Source organism: Hipposideros armiger, unplaced genomic scaffold (genome assembly GCF_001890085.2).
Source record: "Hipposideros armiger isolate ML-2016 unplaced genomic scaffold, ASM189008v1 scaffold_1087, whole genome shotgun sequence".
Classification (NCBI taxonomy): Eukaryota; Metazoa; Chordata; class Mammalia; order Chiroptera; family Hipposideridae; genus Hipposideros; species Hipposideros armiger.
Window position 1 is genome coordinate 240,106 of NW_017732437.1, and position 17,901 is coordinate 258,006.

Consider the following 17,901-nt stretch of genomic DNA (forward strand, 5'->3'; position numbering starts at 1 on the left):
ATATTGAAATTACTACTTTAATGCTCCCAGCAGTCCTCTTGTGGCCTTCAGAAGGTCATATATTCCAGAATTAGCCAAATATCATGATAGTACAGCCCCCTTTAACCCACATCCCATGACCCATAGCTCCTGCTCCTGGGCTCACAGGGATGAAGTGTGTGGCATATCCCAGCACCAGCACTGTTACAAGACTCTCCTGTATCTAGGGCCAGTGATTAGGTTAAGATCAGTGAGAATCTGCTTATGTAGAAATAACATAATTTTAAGTTCTTTGAATCATTTGGATCCTGCAGGATGGCTATGGTTTAGAGCAAATCACTTTGCATGCTTTTTTATTTCCAATTTACCTTTCTTTAACATGGTAAAGATCCAAGACAAAATTTAAAGTATTGGCTTGAATTTCATACCTCTAACCCTAAGTACTTTCTCTCTATTTGTATAGATGGTCACCATTAACTTTTATCATTCCTTTGGAAGGAGGAATGCTGTATGGCTCAGACTGCTGATCTCTAGGCTGGGAGGGGTAAAAGGCACTAGAAAGTGTGATAAGGAAGATGATACCAGCTTGATGGTCCATTCCTGTTCTCCTCCCGCATTCTACACGAGAACCAGCCCCATAGCTCCTCAGAGGGCGTGGGATTGAGTCCTTGGTGGTCACTAACTCAGGTTAAAAAGAAAGCATAGTCCTAAGTCTCATGGGGATCTGCAAGGGTCTCAGGAAGAATAAAATGATCTTTGGTCCCATGAGAGTTGGAGAATGAAAGAACCTTTAAAGTGGCCTCGCTGAGACTTGAAGAAGAAAATAAGCCATGTCAAAAAAGGACCCTGAGTCCGTTGACAAGTACAGCAGGTCCACTGTGTTACCCAGGGGTGGTCTTAACAGAAGCATTCTCTGACTACTCAGCCCCTCATCTTCTATGATCAGAGTACCCCCACCCCCTTCCTTCTATGTCCGCTTGTCTAATTAGGCCCTTGCTGATGTCCAGGCATGGGACGTCAGACCTACTGTCCCAGGGAGACCCTGCTGTGAAATCAGGGCTCCCACCACGTCCTTACTTGATGTTCTACCTGCAGCGGGGATTAGGTTCCAGCAACTTCTGAGAGTCAAGGGGCCCCGAAGCCACCCTTACAAATCCTCTGGGACCTCTGTATCACTATGAGATGGTAAATGCAAGCCACTTCGGGCTGGTAAATACAAGCCGCTTCAGAGGAACAGATCAGCAGTCACAGAGGGACACCAAACTACCCTGCCCCAGCCTTTATGAGGCTGCTTAAGCCTTTACATCTCCACCAGGATATTTTTGGCTTCCCGACATACTGAGGATTAACGTTACATACCATTTTGTCAACTGGCCAGTGCAGTCTTGGGAATACAGGATATGTATTCAAGCCCATGGAATAACAGTGATGTATTCACAAACTTCATGCCTTTGAAGAGTCATTTGAACATTCATGCATTCCCTCGTGTATGCAATCATTCCATTATTCATTTGCTAATTCATTAAACAAACGTTGTACACTGATTCTAACCAGGCGACTTCATGTGAAATAAGGAAAAATATTGAATCATATCCTATTGCAATACATCCCCCCCAATTGCAAATTGTTTCTAATATATAACTTACTATCGTTAAGTCAAATTTATTCCTATTGTTTTTTTTTAATCAAAATAAAGATGTCATGCCATAGAAATCAATGTTGAGGAATTAGTAATTAGTCTGGCATTAAAGTTTTTGTAAGTTCTGTGACATTTTGACATTTATTCATTTGCCATGGTACTTTTATATGGCATCAATTATGACTTCTTATGTAAAGAACAGAAACTACTAAGTAACCGTATGTTGTTAAAATTCTTGATCCACATAACTACCCATTACTGGTTAAGTTGTGGAACCTGTGGTTTTGGTGTATAAGTGAATGGATTAAATAACATTAATGTGTAATTACATGAAAATAAACCATGTAGCTTAGTTAAATTGTAGTACAATTGTTATCACTGAATGTAAAGTGATACCAATTAAACCTTCCTTAGAACACCACAAATTAAGATTTAACTACTGGAGAAACTCTAGAATATAAAGTTATAGCATACCATAAGTGGAATATCCCTGGGTATGTTCAGAGGTTTATTGACATTTATAAAATTAAAAACATCTTTTTTCTTTATCGCTGGCATTAATTGTACCTTCTTCAGGAATGTTTCAAACAGACACCAGTTAACTTCTTAAAAGGTACATATCAATAAGTTCAGACTTGGAAATGTTGACAAAAAAAAAACACAACAAAGTATGATTTTCTGTGCTGGATTAATAGAGTAAATATTTTACTTTAGTGGGTTGGGCATTGGGGTGGAATTTAGGACAAAGAAAGACCTGATATTAATGTTAATACTAATTCTTAAATTATGAAATTTTGTTCATCAGAAACAGTTGGGTATTGGCAATTTAGTATCATTCCACCTAATAAAATAGTAGCAATTAAAATACTTATGTAAATATCACAGCAATAAAAATGCCTTTCTCTTTCATATATTCATGACTCATATGTACTGAGCTGATTGTTTACCAGCTGAGTACAAGTTATTTAACTTCTGAATCTCAATTTTCTCTTCAGGAAATCAGGGTAATAATAGCTACACAAAGGATTATTGTAAGGATTAAATGAAGACACACAGTCAAAGAAGTCAATACAGCGCTTTATTTGAAATCAACATTAATAAACAGGCTTCCTCTCTCTCCCAGTTCCCCACTTCACATCTTTTATGCTTCTTCTTATATGAATACTTGTACCAGAAACTGATGGTTTAGGTCTGTAAGACTCAAGGTTTAAAATATATGAGCCAAGTAAAAATTTAATCAAACTTTTATTTTGACACAGAGCACTAATATATTTTTCACACAAGAGATATATACTGTAAGCAGAAAGATCTGGTAACTGATGATTGAACTTTTAGAGCTGGTGTTTTATTTTTTAGCAGAACTTTAGATACTTAAGAAAAATGATGTACAGATGAATCAAATCTTTCCTTCATACACCCTCAGCCTCTAACCTACACGTGCCTGTATGCCACCAGGTCTGAATTCCAGATGTTCCAAGTAGCTCTTCATTTCATCATGTCTTCTGACAGCACCTAAACAAATATATCCAAAGTTGTACAACATTTAGCAAGTGCAACTTGAAGATTTTCTTTCTGTTAGACAAACAGACGCCATCTGGAAAAAATAACCCCAGGCGCTTGGACGCAGAAGCATGAAGCTTATTGGCTGAACACCCAATGAATACCTTACACTACTTTCTTTGGCTCCTACCCTCTGCCTGCTCATTTCAAATCTTGCACACTTCAGCAGGCGCTGTGCTGTTAGACAAGTGAGTCCTTGTTACCCACGCACTCAAACACTACGAAGACTCGCTTAATTTGAAAGACAGGCTTTGCAAGAATTATCTGGACCCAAATTATTTCCTTTCATACTAGGATCCGTGCTCTATAAAGGACTTCTCAATATCACTGTATCTTGATATTAATTGCTAACAATATTTTATTATTCAATTCCTCTTTATACCTTTAATATTTACCATGTTCTGTTTTTAAACAGGAGTTTCCTCATATAATCCTTCCTTCCTTCTTTACTCCCTCACTTTTTTTGTCTAAAGCTACTTTCTGAAAGAAAATATTGCACATATGTGATTTATTTTATTGATTGACTTTTATTCCTAAATTAGTATTATAAAAATAGTACTGTTATTTTGCCTTTCAAAATTGGCTGAACTGAGTTTAAATGATTGTGATATTATTTATTAAAACTGAATATTATGGCTCAGCTAAAAAAAAAAAAAACTGAATATTAATTTTAGAGGAAATTCAAATGTAAGTAGCCAGAAATCAAGAAAGCGATCTTCGTTTTATTTTAATGATATAATCTTTGTGACAAAAATAGCTTTTAATGACCTTTTTTTTTCATATATCAAACTTTCTATGCAACCACACTTATGCAACATTCTTAAGTTATTTCTTTACTAATTACTTTCCTTTTGTCGGTTGTGAGCATATAGCTTTTCGAAATCCAAAAGCAAATTGCCCCAGCACTTCTGGAATTCATTTTATTACATCTCATGATCTGAGCAGTAGGGAGTCCTCTGAAACATGTTTGATCAAACATTAATTTTATAAATTGCCTTCCTTCCCCACAATTCTTATGAAAAAAAGTATGCAGCTAGATTAACTCTGGAAAATTTTAATGGGACTTTTGAAATCTTTTTGAGCTCAGCTTCTTGGAAAAATAAAACTGCCTAATGGAAGCACTCTTTGTATGAGAGGTGGATATGCTTTAGAGACAATGTCTTCTATGCATAGTAGTGAAATTGCAGCAGGATAATCGAAGTGTTTGAAATGTCTTTCCCAAATCCATAATGCTGATTGTAATAATATCTGAAGGGGTCATGTGTGTTTGTTCATGATAAGGAAGAAGGGGATCATAATTTGCAATAATGTCACTGTTGTTTTTGCAGTCCTACCCTGGTCCAAGCCTGGAAAGTGAAGACTTTAACATCCCACCAATCACACCTCCTTCCCTCCCTGACCACTCGCTGGTGCATCTGAATGAAGTTGAAACTGGTTACCACTCTCTGTGTCACCCAATGAACCATAATGGCCTGCTACCGTTTCATCCACAAAACATGGACCTACCTGAAATCACCGTCTCCAATATGCTGGGACAAGACGGAGCACTGCTTACCAACTCCATTTCTGTGGTAAGAACCTGCTTACTTATTTGTAGTGGGAAGTGAGAGACAGGACCTCGTGAGGGCAAGGTCTAATTTAATGCGCAAAGCTTTAAATTGTAATAACACGGCATTCTGAAACTCGGAATACGTTTTTAGCCATGGAAAATGTTCTCCGTAAGTCTTACAAAACCCTAAAGCAATGTTCCATGTTATATTTAAGTCTAGGTAAAATCAATTAATTACACGTTTCATCCACTCATATTTATAACCCAAAATACTAAATACTGTTTGACATTGCCCATCCTCTCGTGGAGTTAAACTGTCTTACTACCTTTCAAATATAAAGTTACCTTAAAAGGTGCCACTTCTCATCTAGTGCAGGGTTCCTCACCACAAGCGAGACCCCCACATCTTCTGAACAGGAACGGCTATGAAACTTGGTTTCTACCCTATTTTTAACTCTCAAATTCCACACATTTACATAATAAGAAAGCAAGAAAATAGTTTTCATTTTTGTTTTGAAGGTATAATTCTGATGATCAAAATTTATCCCCATTAACGTGTTTCAGTCTTTTGGGCCAGTCATCATTCAGAGTCTTCTAATATCCTACACTTCCCAAATTTAGCGGGAATGTGTATCACCAAGAAAACGAGCAAATACTAAATTCCCAGCCACAACCCAAGGAGTCCAGGGGTCTGTATTTTTAAGGAGCATCCCATGCTTGAGAAACACGGACTTATCTTAAAATATTTCCTTCTGATTTTTATGTCATCCAAAAACTTAATTTCTCTGTCTATATCCCAAGTAGTGAAAAATCTTTTCAGTAGCATATGGCTAAGGGCAGAGCTTTTTACCATGTCATAAAACTCTCTCCCATGTTAACAGTGATTTTGAATTAGCACTCTTTGGCTTCCGTTGTTCAATCACTTAGCGGTCCAACTAACTCTATTGTCATTTTCGTAAGTCACTGAACAGTGCTGTCATGTTCACAATGAACAAATTGATTAACTTGTTTGTAGTATGTTGTTTCTGAAAGGAAAGTGTTCATATTATTACTTAATCGAAGTCATTCAGGGTTGTATCTCTTACGTGAATGACTTCACAAGAAGGTTTTTCTGTTAATCATGAACATAAGTGGGGGGTGGAAGTCGTGTGAAAAGAAACCCCACAGAAGTTTTTTAGGGACTGAAGCCCAGAGCCGAATGTCATGATAAGGCATAGATTCTCCTAAGAACTGGCAGCTAGCTGGGTGGCCAAGAGGGAGCGGTTCCCGGCACGAGCACAGGCAGAATTCTCAGCACTGTTGCCCCAGTATTTGATATTATATTCCACCCGTACAAATTTATCCTGCAAACATTAACTATCACTTCATAAAGTAGAACATGAATTTTTAAACAAACGTACTCAATGTGTATGTATTTCAAAGTGGTCACCTTGAAAATCACAGCCTATTCTTTGGGCGAAGACTTCAGACCCAGTTTGCGAAGCCATAGGCCTCCAGGTCCTGCCATGTAGGCCCCCCATTCACTAAGAAGGAGAAGAAGTGCATCCAGTGTGTAAAATGCCAGTCTTGTCTGCTATGTTCCTTCCCATAGTGCGAATGGAGTTGGGCTATAGGAGGGATAATGAAATATTTAATTACATAGTTGAAGTTCCCAAACTTTTTCCGTTATCTAATTGCCTTTTTAGCATTCCTAGGGCCCCCTCAACACACCAGCCACTCTTTAAGAGATGCTTGTGCAACTTCGATCAATATGCGTGTGGGATTGTCCCAGATTTCCTATCCACGGCCATCACTCCATTCTCAAATGGCGCTCAGGACTGGACCTGGCCACAGCTGGGAAACACACCATTCTCCAGCACCTTCCTCCACTGTACTTTCTTCTAACCTCTCAGGAGCTTCAGCTCATCCGAATTTATTTATGCTATCCCCACCCAATCGACTGTCAAAAACCCAACTTAGATATTTTCCCTTTACATTGGATTTCCCTTGGAACTTTTAACACTTTACAAGGCAGAGGGGCCCTAACTGGGCTACACAAAGGGAAAGAAGTTCTGGTTTTTGGCAAGATAAATCTAGCAGGGTTTTTGATAGGTTGGTGAGACTTTCCAAGATCTCTCAAACCGTGTTCTGAGATGGGCATCTATTTTGCCTACTCACAGTGCTGGTCCTATCATTTTATGCTGTAAATAAAAAGCCACTCCAACAAATAATACAAATCTTGGTGAGGCTTTGAATAAGTTTCAGCACTGTCCAAGAGGACTTTCTGTGCTTTTCTGTTATTCATACTGTCCAAGAGGACTTTCTGTGCTTTTCTGTTATTCATACTGTCCAGTAACAGTTGTCATTGGCTATTTTAAATGTGGCTAGCATGAATGAGAGGCTAATTTTTATTTTGTTACATTTTAATTACTTTATGTTTAAAGTATCCACATGTACCTAATGGCTACTATATTGGACAGCATAAGTGTAGTTAATGATGTTGATTCTAACATTAAATCTATATTAAGCCCATTTTTAAAGCCAGAATGGTCTTGGAGAAAGTAGATTTGGAGATTAAATTTATTTTTAAGGATCCTGTTTCAAGGCTTGGATCTCTGGCCGGATTCCAAGGACCAGAGTTTGATACACTATAAAGTTGCAATAGAAACCTAATGAATGGTCAGCTGTCCTGGAGTCTGCTAATTCTTTTAAGAAAGAAACAGGAGCCTCTTCGCTTCTTATTTTGAGCTGTTGGGTTTCTAGAATGCCATTCATCAGTGTGCACATTTGAAACACTTGCCATGGTCTCACCGATTCAACGGGCTCAAATGATTGATAATACATGGCCACTGTCCTTCAGGAGCTTATAAATTACAGGGAAAAAAACAAAACATGAATCAGTAGGAACAAAACAAATAGAGTGAGACACAAAGCCATTAGATCAAGCGAAGTGCTCAATTCAGTTTTACTGGCCATGAACCCAATAGGAATTTCAAGTTGTAAGAAGTTATAGTAATCTGGTTTGGGTAGTTTATAAAACTGGGTGGAAAAGGCAGGACTGCAGCCAGGGCTTGGAAGATGGTTTTGATTTGGACAAACAGTGAGGAAAGAAAAAAGGCATATTGGGGAACATTTGATGGTTGCAGGTTGGATATTTTAAGGTGAGAGATTTGACCGAAGACTTCAACAACCAACCAAAGAACTGTGGGCTGATATGATGGATTCTAAATAATCATTGGCTGTTTTCACTCAAGGCAAAAGCATTGAGAAAGCAGTGTTGTAAGTCATTTCTTCTGACACCTCCCTGGATGTATAGCAGTGGTAAGAAGCTGGAGGTGTGGAAAGTCTGAGGAGCCTGTTGTCATAACTTGGGCAAAGGGTGTTGAGGACATACACAGGGTGGTGACAGTGAGAATAGAAAGATGGGCTGCTAAGCTGTTTTCACATCATCCCCAACTATATGGATCTAAAGATGCACAACCCTTCATATCACCATATTTTACATTTAAAAAGCACTAAGGGATTATTTTCTTGGAAAGGAAGTTTAAGACTCTAAAATATTCTCTTCATGCTTCTTTGTAAAAACTGGCTAAAACTCTTTCCTTAGCAACTTGCTCATGTCTAACGTGATGACAAAATTTAACAACCAATTACTGATTGGTCTGCCAATTGTTGAAATATATTTATGAATAGTACACAATTTAGGTCATCAGTGTTCATGTAGATGAGGAAATTATGGCTATAGAAATTAGGATGTAAAAGCTGCCCACCTAGAAATGGCAGTGCTCTTTCTGAATTCTTTCAAAGTCACCTATAATATGGGAACCACCAACAAAAGTTAGCACTTGTAGATTCTAAATAATGAACTTGCTGTAAATTTTAAAATCCTCTGAGCATAAGCTACCCTAGGCAGATTTATATATAGACTCAACTGTTTCCAATTTTGTTTTCCAAAAGCTCTTCAATGTTATTAAAGCTGTCTTTTGCTGTTAGGATGGCACTTGCATCTTTGTGTTAGTATGTTCATATGATGGAATTTTAAAATTTGAATGGATCAAAGAGGTGAAAATATTTTAGTTTTCATTTAGGTGTTCTATAGATTTTAGAAGTTACTGTAATGCTTAATATATATGCATCATTATACGTGTATGTTACATACGTTACTATTTTATATAATATAAATTATGTATACTATATAATCTCTTGAGATTTTATTATAAAGATAAATTTTCTTATCTCTTATGCCCAATGAGTGGCAATATAACTGATACAATTCACTGATTATAAGCATTTCCTACAAATCTCTAATATATTAGATATAGAAATTTAGTCCATAATTAGAAACCAATACCTAAATGAATATTATTCTCCCAGTTTTACAAATGGAAAGTAGAGGGTCAGAGTGGTTAAATGAGCAGCTCAGGGGCTCAGCCAGTAAATACCCCGGCTTTCTTATCCTAAAAACAAGGATAATAATAGTCTTTACCTTATAGGGTTAGATGAATATTTAAGAATTGTTTAGTGGCTGGCACATTTGAAGTATTATATAAGTTTGTTAAATAAAATATGAAAAGCAAGCTTATATGACTCTTTTGGAGATGTTAAAATGCATGAGGGAGATGATTTTCCAAAAGAGTTATTTATACTTTAATCCTTAATCTTCTTCACTTCTGTCAAAAAAAAAAAAAAGACAGTGAAAAGCCTGCTATTAACCAAAGAAGTCTTTACTTTCTATTGAGTATCCTTGTTAACCATTGTAATTAAAATCAACATCTTTGGCCCAGATGGCCTTAGTTCATATTCTGGGACTGCCACTTACCAACTGTGTAACATTGAACAACTTCTATAACCTTTCTGTTCCTCAGTTTCCTGATCTATAAAATAGGTATAATAAGATATTTAATCCCATAATGTTGTGAGCATTAACGTAGTTAATATCTGTAAAGTAGTGCCTGTTGTGCAGTAGGTACTATACATATTCAGTGGCAATCCCTTTGTGATAAAAAGGTCACCAGGGTAGAATATCTAGATTGCCTTTGAAAACTTGCCACCAACACATATAGGCGTGAAGCATGCACAGGTTGAAGTTTCTTCCTTCCCAAATTTCCCCCACTCCCTTTTGGTATATTTTTGCCTGTGTCATTTTATGTTACTAGTCTGTCAGGACTCCTGCAAGAAATTAGATTTCTGGCACTTTAAAAAGATTCCATTTTCTTAAAGTCCCTATTTTCCAAGACCAGGCTATAAAACAAGGTAGACTTTCTATTAGTATGCACTGTCAAATAAGTGCCAATTAGTTCTGATTCTCTAGGTCCAAGTTAAACAGCCATTCATGACCCAATGTGCAAAAGTTCCATTTTCTCAAAATTCCCCTGAGTTATTTTGATAGTGGGTAATTGATCAGAGGGTAGAGTCTGATTAGAAGAATCCTGGAATGAAAGTCTATCATGCTAGCCATGGGCAATCATTGCACCCCGCCTGTAACCCATGGTGGTGGTGGTGGGGTGCGCTAGATGACAGGCTCCAAATTCAGCTCCCTGGAGCCAGAGGGAACCAGGAAGCAGCCAGAGAGGCTTTGTTCCTACTGGTCTCACTTATTTACATTTCTTATAACAGTCCCTTGAGCAAAGGGTTTTCACCCCCAATGAGATGGAAAACCACAAGAGTAGTTGATCTCTGAGATCCTTCCCAGCTAGCGTTTTCCTATGATTCATTCTCTATCTACCACACCACTGTGACCCAGAGTCACAACTCACTCAGCTTGTCACTTTAGTTGTTTAGTAATTTTTCTGACTGTTGTTTCAGCTTTCTCAGTGTTTCACCTGTACTCCCCAAAGCCCAATCAGTTATTAAGATATTTGAATCTATAAAACAGAACATTTGGGGGTGGGGGGGATGTTATTCTACCATTAAGAAGAAAGTGACGTCACTTTGTGAGAATGGACTGTGTTTTCAGGTTAAAAAGAAACTATAGAACTATTTTGGGAGAAAGGTGGAATAAGAAAATGTCTGTGATAAGTATTCATGGTTTCAGAAAAATCCTTTGATTCCTACAAACCCATACCCAGAGCCTCTCCTTTTTTTCTTCACTCTGGTACATTCACTGCTGGGTTAATCATGGATTGGTGGAAGGCAAAATACAACCTTGTATAAAGTCATCCAAGCCTCACTGCCTGGCGATCCCTTGTTCTTTGTGCAGTCAACAGAAGCTCTTTCATACAAAGAAAAATCGTGCAAAGTTTTAGAATGGCCTCACAGAAAGGATGCATTTAGGACCTGGGCTTTTTGTAGAGTGTGGTTCCTAATGACACATTATAGAAAATTTACAATGAAAAAAGCAACAAAGGAGATTTCAATTTCTTTGAATGCTTCAAATTTCCAGTTCTGGAGTTTAAAATGGAAAAAAGATGTTAAAAGCAATAAAATTGGGGGGTCTATTTCCCAAATGCCTTATTTTTCCAGGCAACAAAAGCAAGCTTAATGTATGTACTCAGATTTAATGTCATTTTTAGCATTCAGTCATGGCACACTTTGCATTCAAAGGCCACTGTACAACTGTTTTGACAACCATCACTTCAGTAGGTAGTGTGCAGGATGGACTTACACTGAAGCTGGAGTGTTCCTTTGGGTCTATAGGGAGTGCTGGTCCATCAAGGAAGTCAGAGGTATTAGAGCAGCATGAATTTCTAATATGTTACCATTATGGAAAGGACCACTGGCATATTGAATAATGTAGCTTTCAAAGCCAAGCAGAAAATGTGATTACAGACAATTTGATTGCTATTTTTAAAATAAATATTTTCAAAATCTTGAGATATTTTATTTCATGTAATGCACAAAGTATGTAACAGTGGACTAGAGCTAAATATCTTTCAGGACACGGTGATGATGTCAGCCCCATTTAGATATGAAATAATAGATGCATTAGTTTTAATTGGAATGGATGTCACAGTGGTTTGTTTCTTTAAAAAATGGGGGGGAGGAGCAATAAAAAGAAATGACTTTGCCCATTTTGACAGAAGAAAAAAAGAGGAAGAATAATTATTTAGCATTATGCCACAATTCATCAAATGTTTAGCAATTACAGCCCGTTTTTTTTTTCCACAAATTATCCTTTTTTGAATATGGCAGCACATGAGAGCAATGTATTAAACCACTTTAGTACTGTGAAAACATGGGCTGTTTTTTTTGTTCTTAGTTTTGACCATATATAATAAAAGTGTGTGGTTTGGGTTGGGTTTTTTTAATGTCAAATTCCTAATAAGGCCAAAAATAAGCGTTGTTTGTGGTTAGTTATAAAGCTCTACTTAAGCCCTTTCTTTGCTCAAAACACACGACTTTGAATGTGGTATTGATAAGTAGTTCAATGGACTCAGTATGTTAATGATTTGGGACTATCTTTTAGTGCTGTAATAAAATATTTTTCCAAACCAGAGTTCTCCTTAATAGGGTTCAGGAAAGGAGCCAATTTAAAAATAACACTTTTCCTTTCTTATGCCAAGTAAGAAAACCTAAGATTCACTTTGTATATAGAGCTTGTTGTATTTTTTATTCAGCCCTGGAGTTCATATGGATGTGTGCCTCACCCATGCACGGAAGAAGTTAAAAAGCTATAAAACCAGTTATATAATATACTATAAGCAAACTCTGGGAGTTATTCAATCCAGTCTCTTAATTCCAGTTAGGAGTAAACTTAAACCATTTAAGATATGTGGTTTTCTATCTAAGAGCCAAGATTCCACAACTTTCCTTGGTAGCCTGTTTGTGTTTAATTAACCTTGTAACATTAAGTTAAATTGCAGTAAGAGATTTAGATTTCTTCCAGGAAGTTCCTTATTAAAGTTAAACTAAAATCTCTTACTGCAGTTTCAGCCTACTTTGTCTGCTTCAGACGTCTGAATTCTTGGAGAACAGTTGATTCAAGTATTTGACGTTAAGTCAATCCTACAGTTGTGTTTTACCTGGCCCAAATAATGTCAATTCTTTTCATCTTTCCTCAAAGGTCATATTTTTCAACTTTTAAATGAAATTAACTGTTCTTTTTTAATTTGTGATCTTAAGGAATGCTGGCCACAATGAGAGGCTGAGCTCCAGGTAGAGCCTGAGGTTGCAGATTATGAATTTTTCAAATAATTCTTCATCCCATCATGGACATTTCATTATAGGCTCTTTAATAGCATCATTGATTGCTGACATATTTAATTTTTGACCCATCGATCACTCCCATGGTGTGTTCCTTGGTGTACTGGTATCTAGCCAGCAGTTTCCCATATTATTTCTGCGTAACTCATTTCGCATCCTAACGACACACATCTGGGAAGGCCATCATGGTGTTATTCTTCAAGTCATTTTTTTTTCTGCTTGGGTATCCATTATTTAAATAGTCCTTAGCAAACTAAAAGAGGGAAGAAAAATAGAGTTATGTACTCATAATTGTCCTTGGACAAACATCCTAACTAGGCCCATAACTCAGACTCCCCAGGCCCTGGCAGTGAGGTTCCAGTCACTAACTATAACCTCCAAATTGTTAATAAAATGTTTCCTGAAGTGTTGAGGGGGAGGTTGGGAAAAGCAGCACAGAACCTACATGAAAAAGAGTTGGGAGTGGGCAGAATAAACAGCAAGTTAAAACAGAAGCCTGTTCAGTAGAGAAAGCGTGTTCCTGACGCTCCGTCTGGCTGAATGCAGCCCTCCCCTGGCCACTTCTGCAGCTCCATGCTCATTGCTCGCTTCTCCTCCTCATGGCAGGTCCAGCGAATGTGCCATCCTCACCCCGCTACCATAAATAATAATGATAACACTCATGCATCAAGTCCTGACTGTCCATCAGGCCCAAGCACTTCACACCTGTCATTCTTGCTTTCCCTTTCCTTCCCTACCTTTTGGCATTAACACTCAGGACATGCCCTCCCATGGAAAGGAAACTTCCCTGTTCCCTCTCACTCTGCTGGTTAGCTCTTCACAAAAAAAGAGAACCTAGGCACCCTGAGAGCTTACTAGGTTTCACTATCGATACTTTATGTGGAAATGATTGATAACAATGTTATAAGTAGTGCACGGCACATAGTAGGACCTTAACAAACTATTTCTGATTGAAGAGATGAACTCATTTGTCCCCATTGAAACCTTTCTATTTTCTCCAGATAGTACAAGATCATTAATTGCTTTTTTTTTTTTTGTAAGATTTTATTGGGGAGTTGGGGGATGGGTAACAGTGTTGGGGAATCAGGGAAGGGGAACAGACAGGTAGACAAATTGCTGTTTTGTTCTTCAGTCTAGTAGTGGAGGACATTGCTTCACTGGCCCATGTTGGTATGATCATTGCGCTCTTCCCAGATGAGGCAATCGGTCACGGGTTGTTGGTCGGCCGCTCACAGTGGCTCCCGGTAGCTCACACCAGCTACCAGCCACTCACCCTGGCTGCCAGCCACTCACGTAGCTCACGGCAGCCCACTGCAGCCCTGCTGCAGCCTACACCATCGCTGGTGACTCACAGCAGCCCAGCTCCAGGTCGAGCTGTTGTTCACCATCTTAGCTGTAGAGGGCGAGCATCACTGGCCCTCATGTGGGATCCGAACCGCAGCCCTGCTGCTAAGAGCTGGTGCTCCCAAGCGAGCTCGTAACCAGCTGAGCCACTCAGCCGGCCCCATTAATTGTTTTTAATGATGACACTTCTAAGCTGTCATATAGTCTTCTAAAATGATGCAAATATTCCGGTTTCTAAAAAAGGATAATGTCATGTGTCATGGGGTCTAAATTAGCCTGCTATAATACTTTCAATATAGCTAAATAAATTTGAGTCCTAAGCTTATATTTAATATTGTAGCCATAATGCTTAACTTACTACTAATTATTTCTAACCTATGCCACTATTAAATTGATATGTATGACAATTAATTACAATGCATAGTTGATCTTTTTGAGGTGAATATTCTTATTTTCTGAGTAGCACTATTTTTATAGAGAAAAATTATCAGTAAAATTACTACACTTCTAAAGAGGAAACATATTTTTGTCCAGTCCCCTAAAACCTTAGGGTCAGAATGAGCAATGTGGAGAATTAATGTCTACGAAACACTGGCCCATATAACCAGTGTCGATTTTTTGTATTATTGCAAAATGACTCAATCTTTGACTTGCTGTTTGTTTGATTTGTGCAAATAGATTATTAACATTAAAACGCTGCGTTATAAACCCATTTAGCCATGGAGTCACAGGAGAATTAGCCCGAAAATGCTTTTCTGGAGAACAATGAGCCAGTCTCATTTTCAAGACACCACTTCCTTCATTATTCATTAACTATTCTTATCTAGAGCACACGGGAACATTTTAGGAGCAGGTTTTGTTTTTTTTCCATTTCAGTTTTTTCCAGTTTGAAAGTTCTGAGTTCTCTTATGTAGACAAGCATTACCTACAGGAACATAATGTTTATCTTTTTCTATTAGCCATTTACATACTTTTCTCTGCCAAAAGCAATACACACTCCATTGGAGAAAAGGCATGAAGTGCTTCAGGGTCTTTGACCATTTGGTACAGTCGTTAAAATACTAGATTCAACTTTCTTTTTTTTGGATCATTTAAAATATCGCAAGTGCCATAATCATCCGGAGAACAGGTCTTTTTTTCCCTTCACCTAATAAATATATTTAGCATTTTGATAAATACATAATAACAGAATTGATAGTGGAAGTTCTCTGAATTAAATGGAACGTACAAATTCCTTGGGGAAATCTAAGCACTATTTGACAGAAGGAGGATTAAACTCCTTTTTGTAACTCACGATAGTAATTCTATTTTTGATAGGCAAAAGACTTTCTCAAAATGTGTTACATTTGAGAAGTATTATTAAAAGTATTATATTCTTTGACATGTAAGGAGTTTTTAAATTAAAATCTTGATTGTCTTTAATAAAAATTTATTCAACCCCCCCAAAATTTTACACGATTAAAATTGTTCATGTTTTTATATGTGTTGCATATTTAATCACATTCTCTGCTAACCAGCAGACATAAATAATGGTTTACCAAATTGCGATAAGACCATACTTCCTATGTTGTAAAACTTGAAAATGCTCTGGATAAAACGTAAGCTCCTCTTCAATTCTTAAGATAGTAGGTTGATAAAGGTTATATTATTATGACTATCAAAAGACAAACAAAACTATTAGCATTTAAAAGCATTTCCTTTCCATTGTGAGGTATACATATCTTATAGCTCTTGAACAATTAACAGGAAGAGGAGACTAGTGGGGCTTGACCACGTAATGGTATTCACATAGAATAAAACTATGCTATTCACATCTATATTTATGTATCCCTCTGTCTCTCTACATGAACATATGCAGCTACATATTTGTGTGTTGATCGTGTTTGTGTGTCTAGGACTCTTACCTCATTGTGAGAGTATCAATGGCCACTAAAGGCCCTTCCCCGACTGGGCAGATGCAAATTGGGACCTTTGGTTAATAACTACTGGGTTATCTGGGGTACTTTCTTGTTTCTGTGGTGGTTTTTTCTTTCCCCAAAGCAGCCCCGCCTCTAATTAGAGCAGCAGGTGAGGCTAGCCCGCCTTTCCCAGCCAACAGCAGACACTCTGCATTCTTGGAAGCTGAGCTTTGCTGTACATTTCACCCCACTCCTCCTGCGTTTTTGGAGTGTATTCCTTGTGCCTCAGTTCTGCTGGGTGTTCTGTGTTAAAATGTTAGAATCCAGGAGCTGACAGTTCACTTGGGAAGACCAGGGTTATATACATGACACATGTGGAAAATGTGAGACCACATATGATTGAGTTCTCAAATATGGTACCTTCCTTCAATTGTCCCAGGAGTGTGGTAGTCACCTGCAGAAACGAACCACTTGAGGAGCAGTGTGGGTGGTCTGGACACCAGCTGATTCCAGGGTAAAGCAGCCTGGAGTTGGACCCTGCCTAGCCTCTCACTGGCTGCATGTGACAGTGGGCAAGTGACTTCACCTCTCTGTGCCTCACTCTCTCACCTCTCACCTCTCTCACTAGTGATAAGGGCTGAATAGGTCTGTACATCTGAGACCCTCAAGCAGAATCAGACATCTGCTTCATGTCAGCTGTTTTATTACCCACTGAAGCCCCACAGCTGCTTGTCTGGGTTTTCCTTACATTATCAGTCATTCCTTTTCTAGTTACTAGTGTCCATGTTCCATGGGATGTCCTAAGAACGACCATGTGGCATTTATTAAACATCTACTCTTGCCAGGTCCTGGGCACACATAGCTTTACACACAGTTCCCTCCTTAGTCCCCACAGTCACACCGGGAGAGTATGGTATAATCCATATCTTACCCAGTAGGGACAGAGGACTCAAAGGCACGTTACACATGTGGACAGCTGGTAGGTGGCAAAGCAGGCAGACTGTGGTACTTGTCACCTTGCATTTCTGGGGAGTCAGGGGCTATGCCTCATACTCAGCGCGGGCTCCAAAACATTTCATGGAAAGCCTTAATTGAGCCGATTGTCCCCTATCTCTCTCCTATGGAGTGTGTCCTGATGGGCTTGGGCAATCACCGCTCACGTTGGCCATGCCAGCCCAGAAAACATTTGCAACTCTGCCTTTTTTTTTTTAACAAAATGAACGCACTTTATTTTTACATTGCTGACGTAATAATACTCAGAGTGAGCAGAGGAAGAGAGAGATCATATAGTTCAGTGAAAAAAGCATGAACTTGGAATTCTGACTGGGCGACTAACAAATTACTTGGTCTCCCTGACTGTAAAAGAAAAAAGAATGATATGACAATAATAATATTTATATCACCGTGTGTTTGTGGGGATTAAGTGAGATGTCTGATTAATATTTCTAGTACTTAATAGTTAAAGTACATTCTCTAGTCAGCATGTTGAATAAATTAGCATTCTAGCTAATAAAATATGTTAGCTATTTGCCAAAAGTCCAATAATTTAAATTATTACCTCTCCTGCATGAAAGATGGTGTCACCTCCTCAGGTAGCAACAGGCTGTACTAACAGACAAGGTTGTGCAGCTCTGCCTTATGACCAGCAGGTGGATTATCTGTCATTCACCATGAATCAGCCAACCTCAAGATATTCTTGCCCCTCCATCATTAATATACAAAATTTACTTTTTTTTTAAAGATTTTATTGAGGAATTGGGGGAGGGGAACAGCGCTGGGGAATCGGGGGAAGGGGAACAGACAAGTTGCTG

At 38.2% G+C, this 17,901-nt stretch overlaps 1 protein-coding gene across 6 annotated transcripts in view; it reads left to right on the forward strand.

Annotated features, from left to right (window-relative positions):
• TOX (thymocyte selection associated high mobility group box) overlaps positions 1-17,901 on the forward strand; it is a 302,497-nt gene that overhangs the window by 172,755 nt on the left and 111,841 nt on the right. For all 6 annotated transcript variants that reach the window (XM_019632152.1, XM_019632153.1, XM_019632154.1 and 3 more), the window contains one exon: positions 4,507-4,749. In XM_019632152.1, the coding sequence (XP_019487697.1) occupies positions 4,507-4,749 (243 nt within the window). The remainder of the gene's footprint in view (positions 1-4,506; positions 4,750-17,901) is intronic.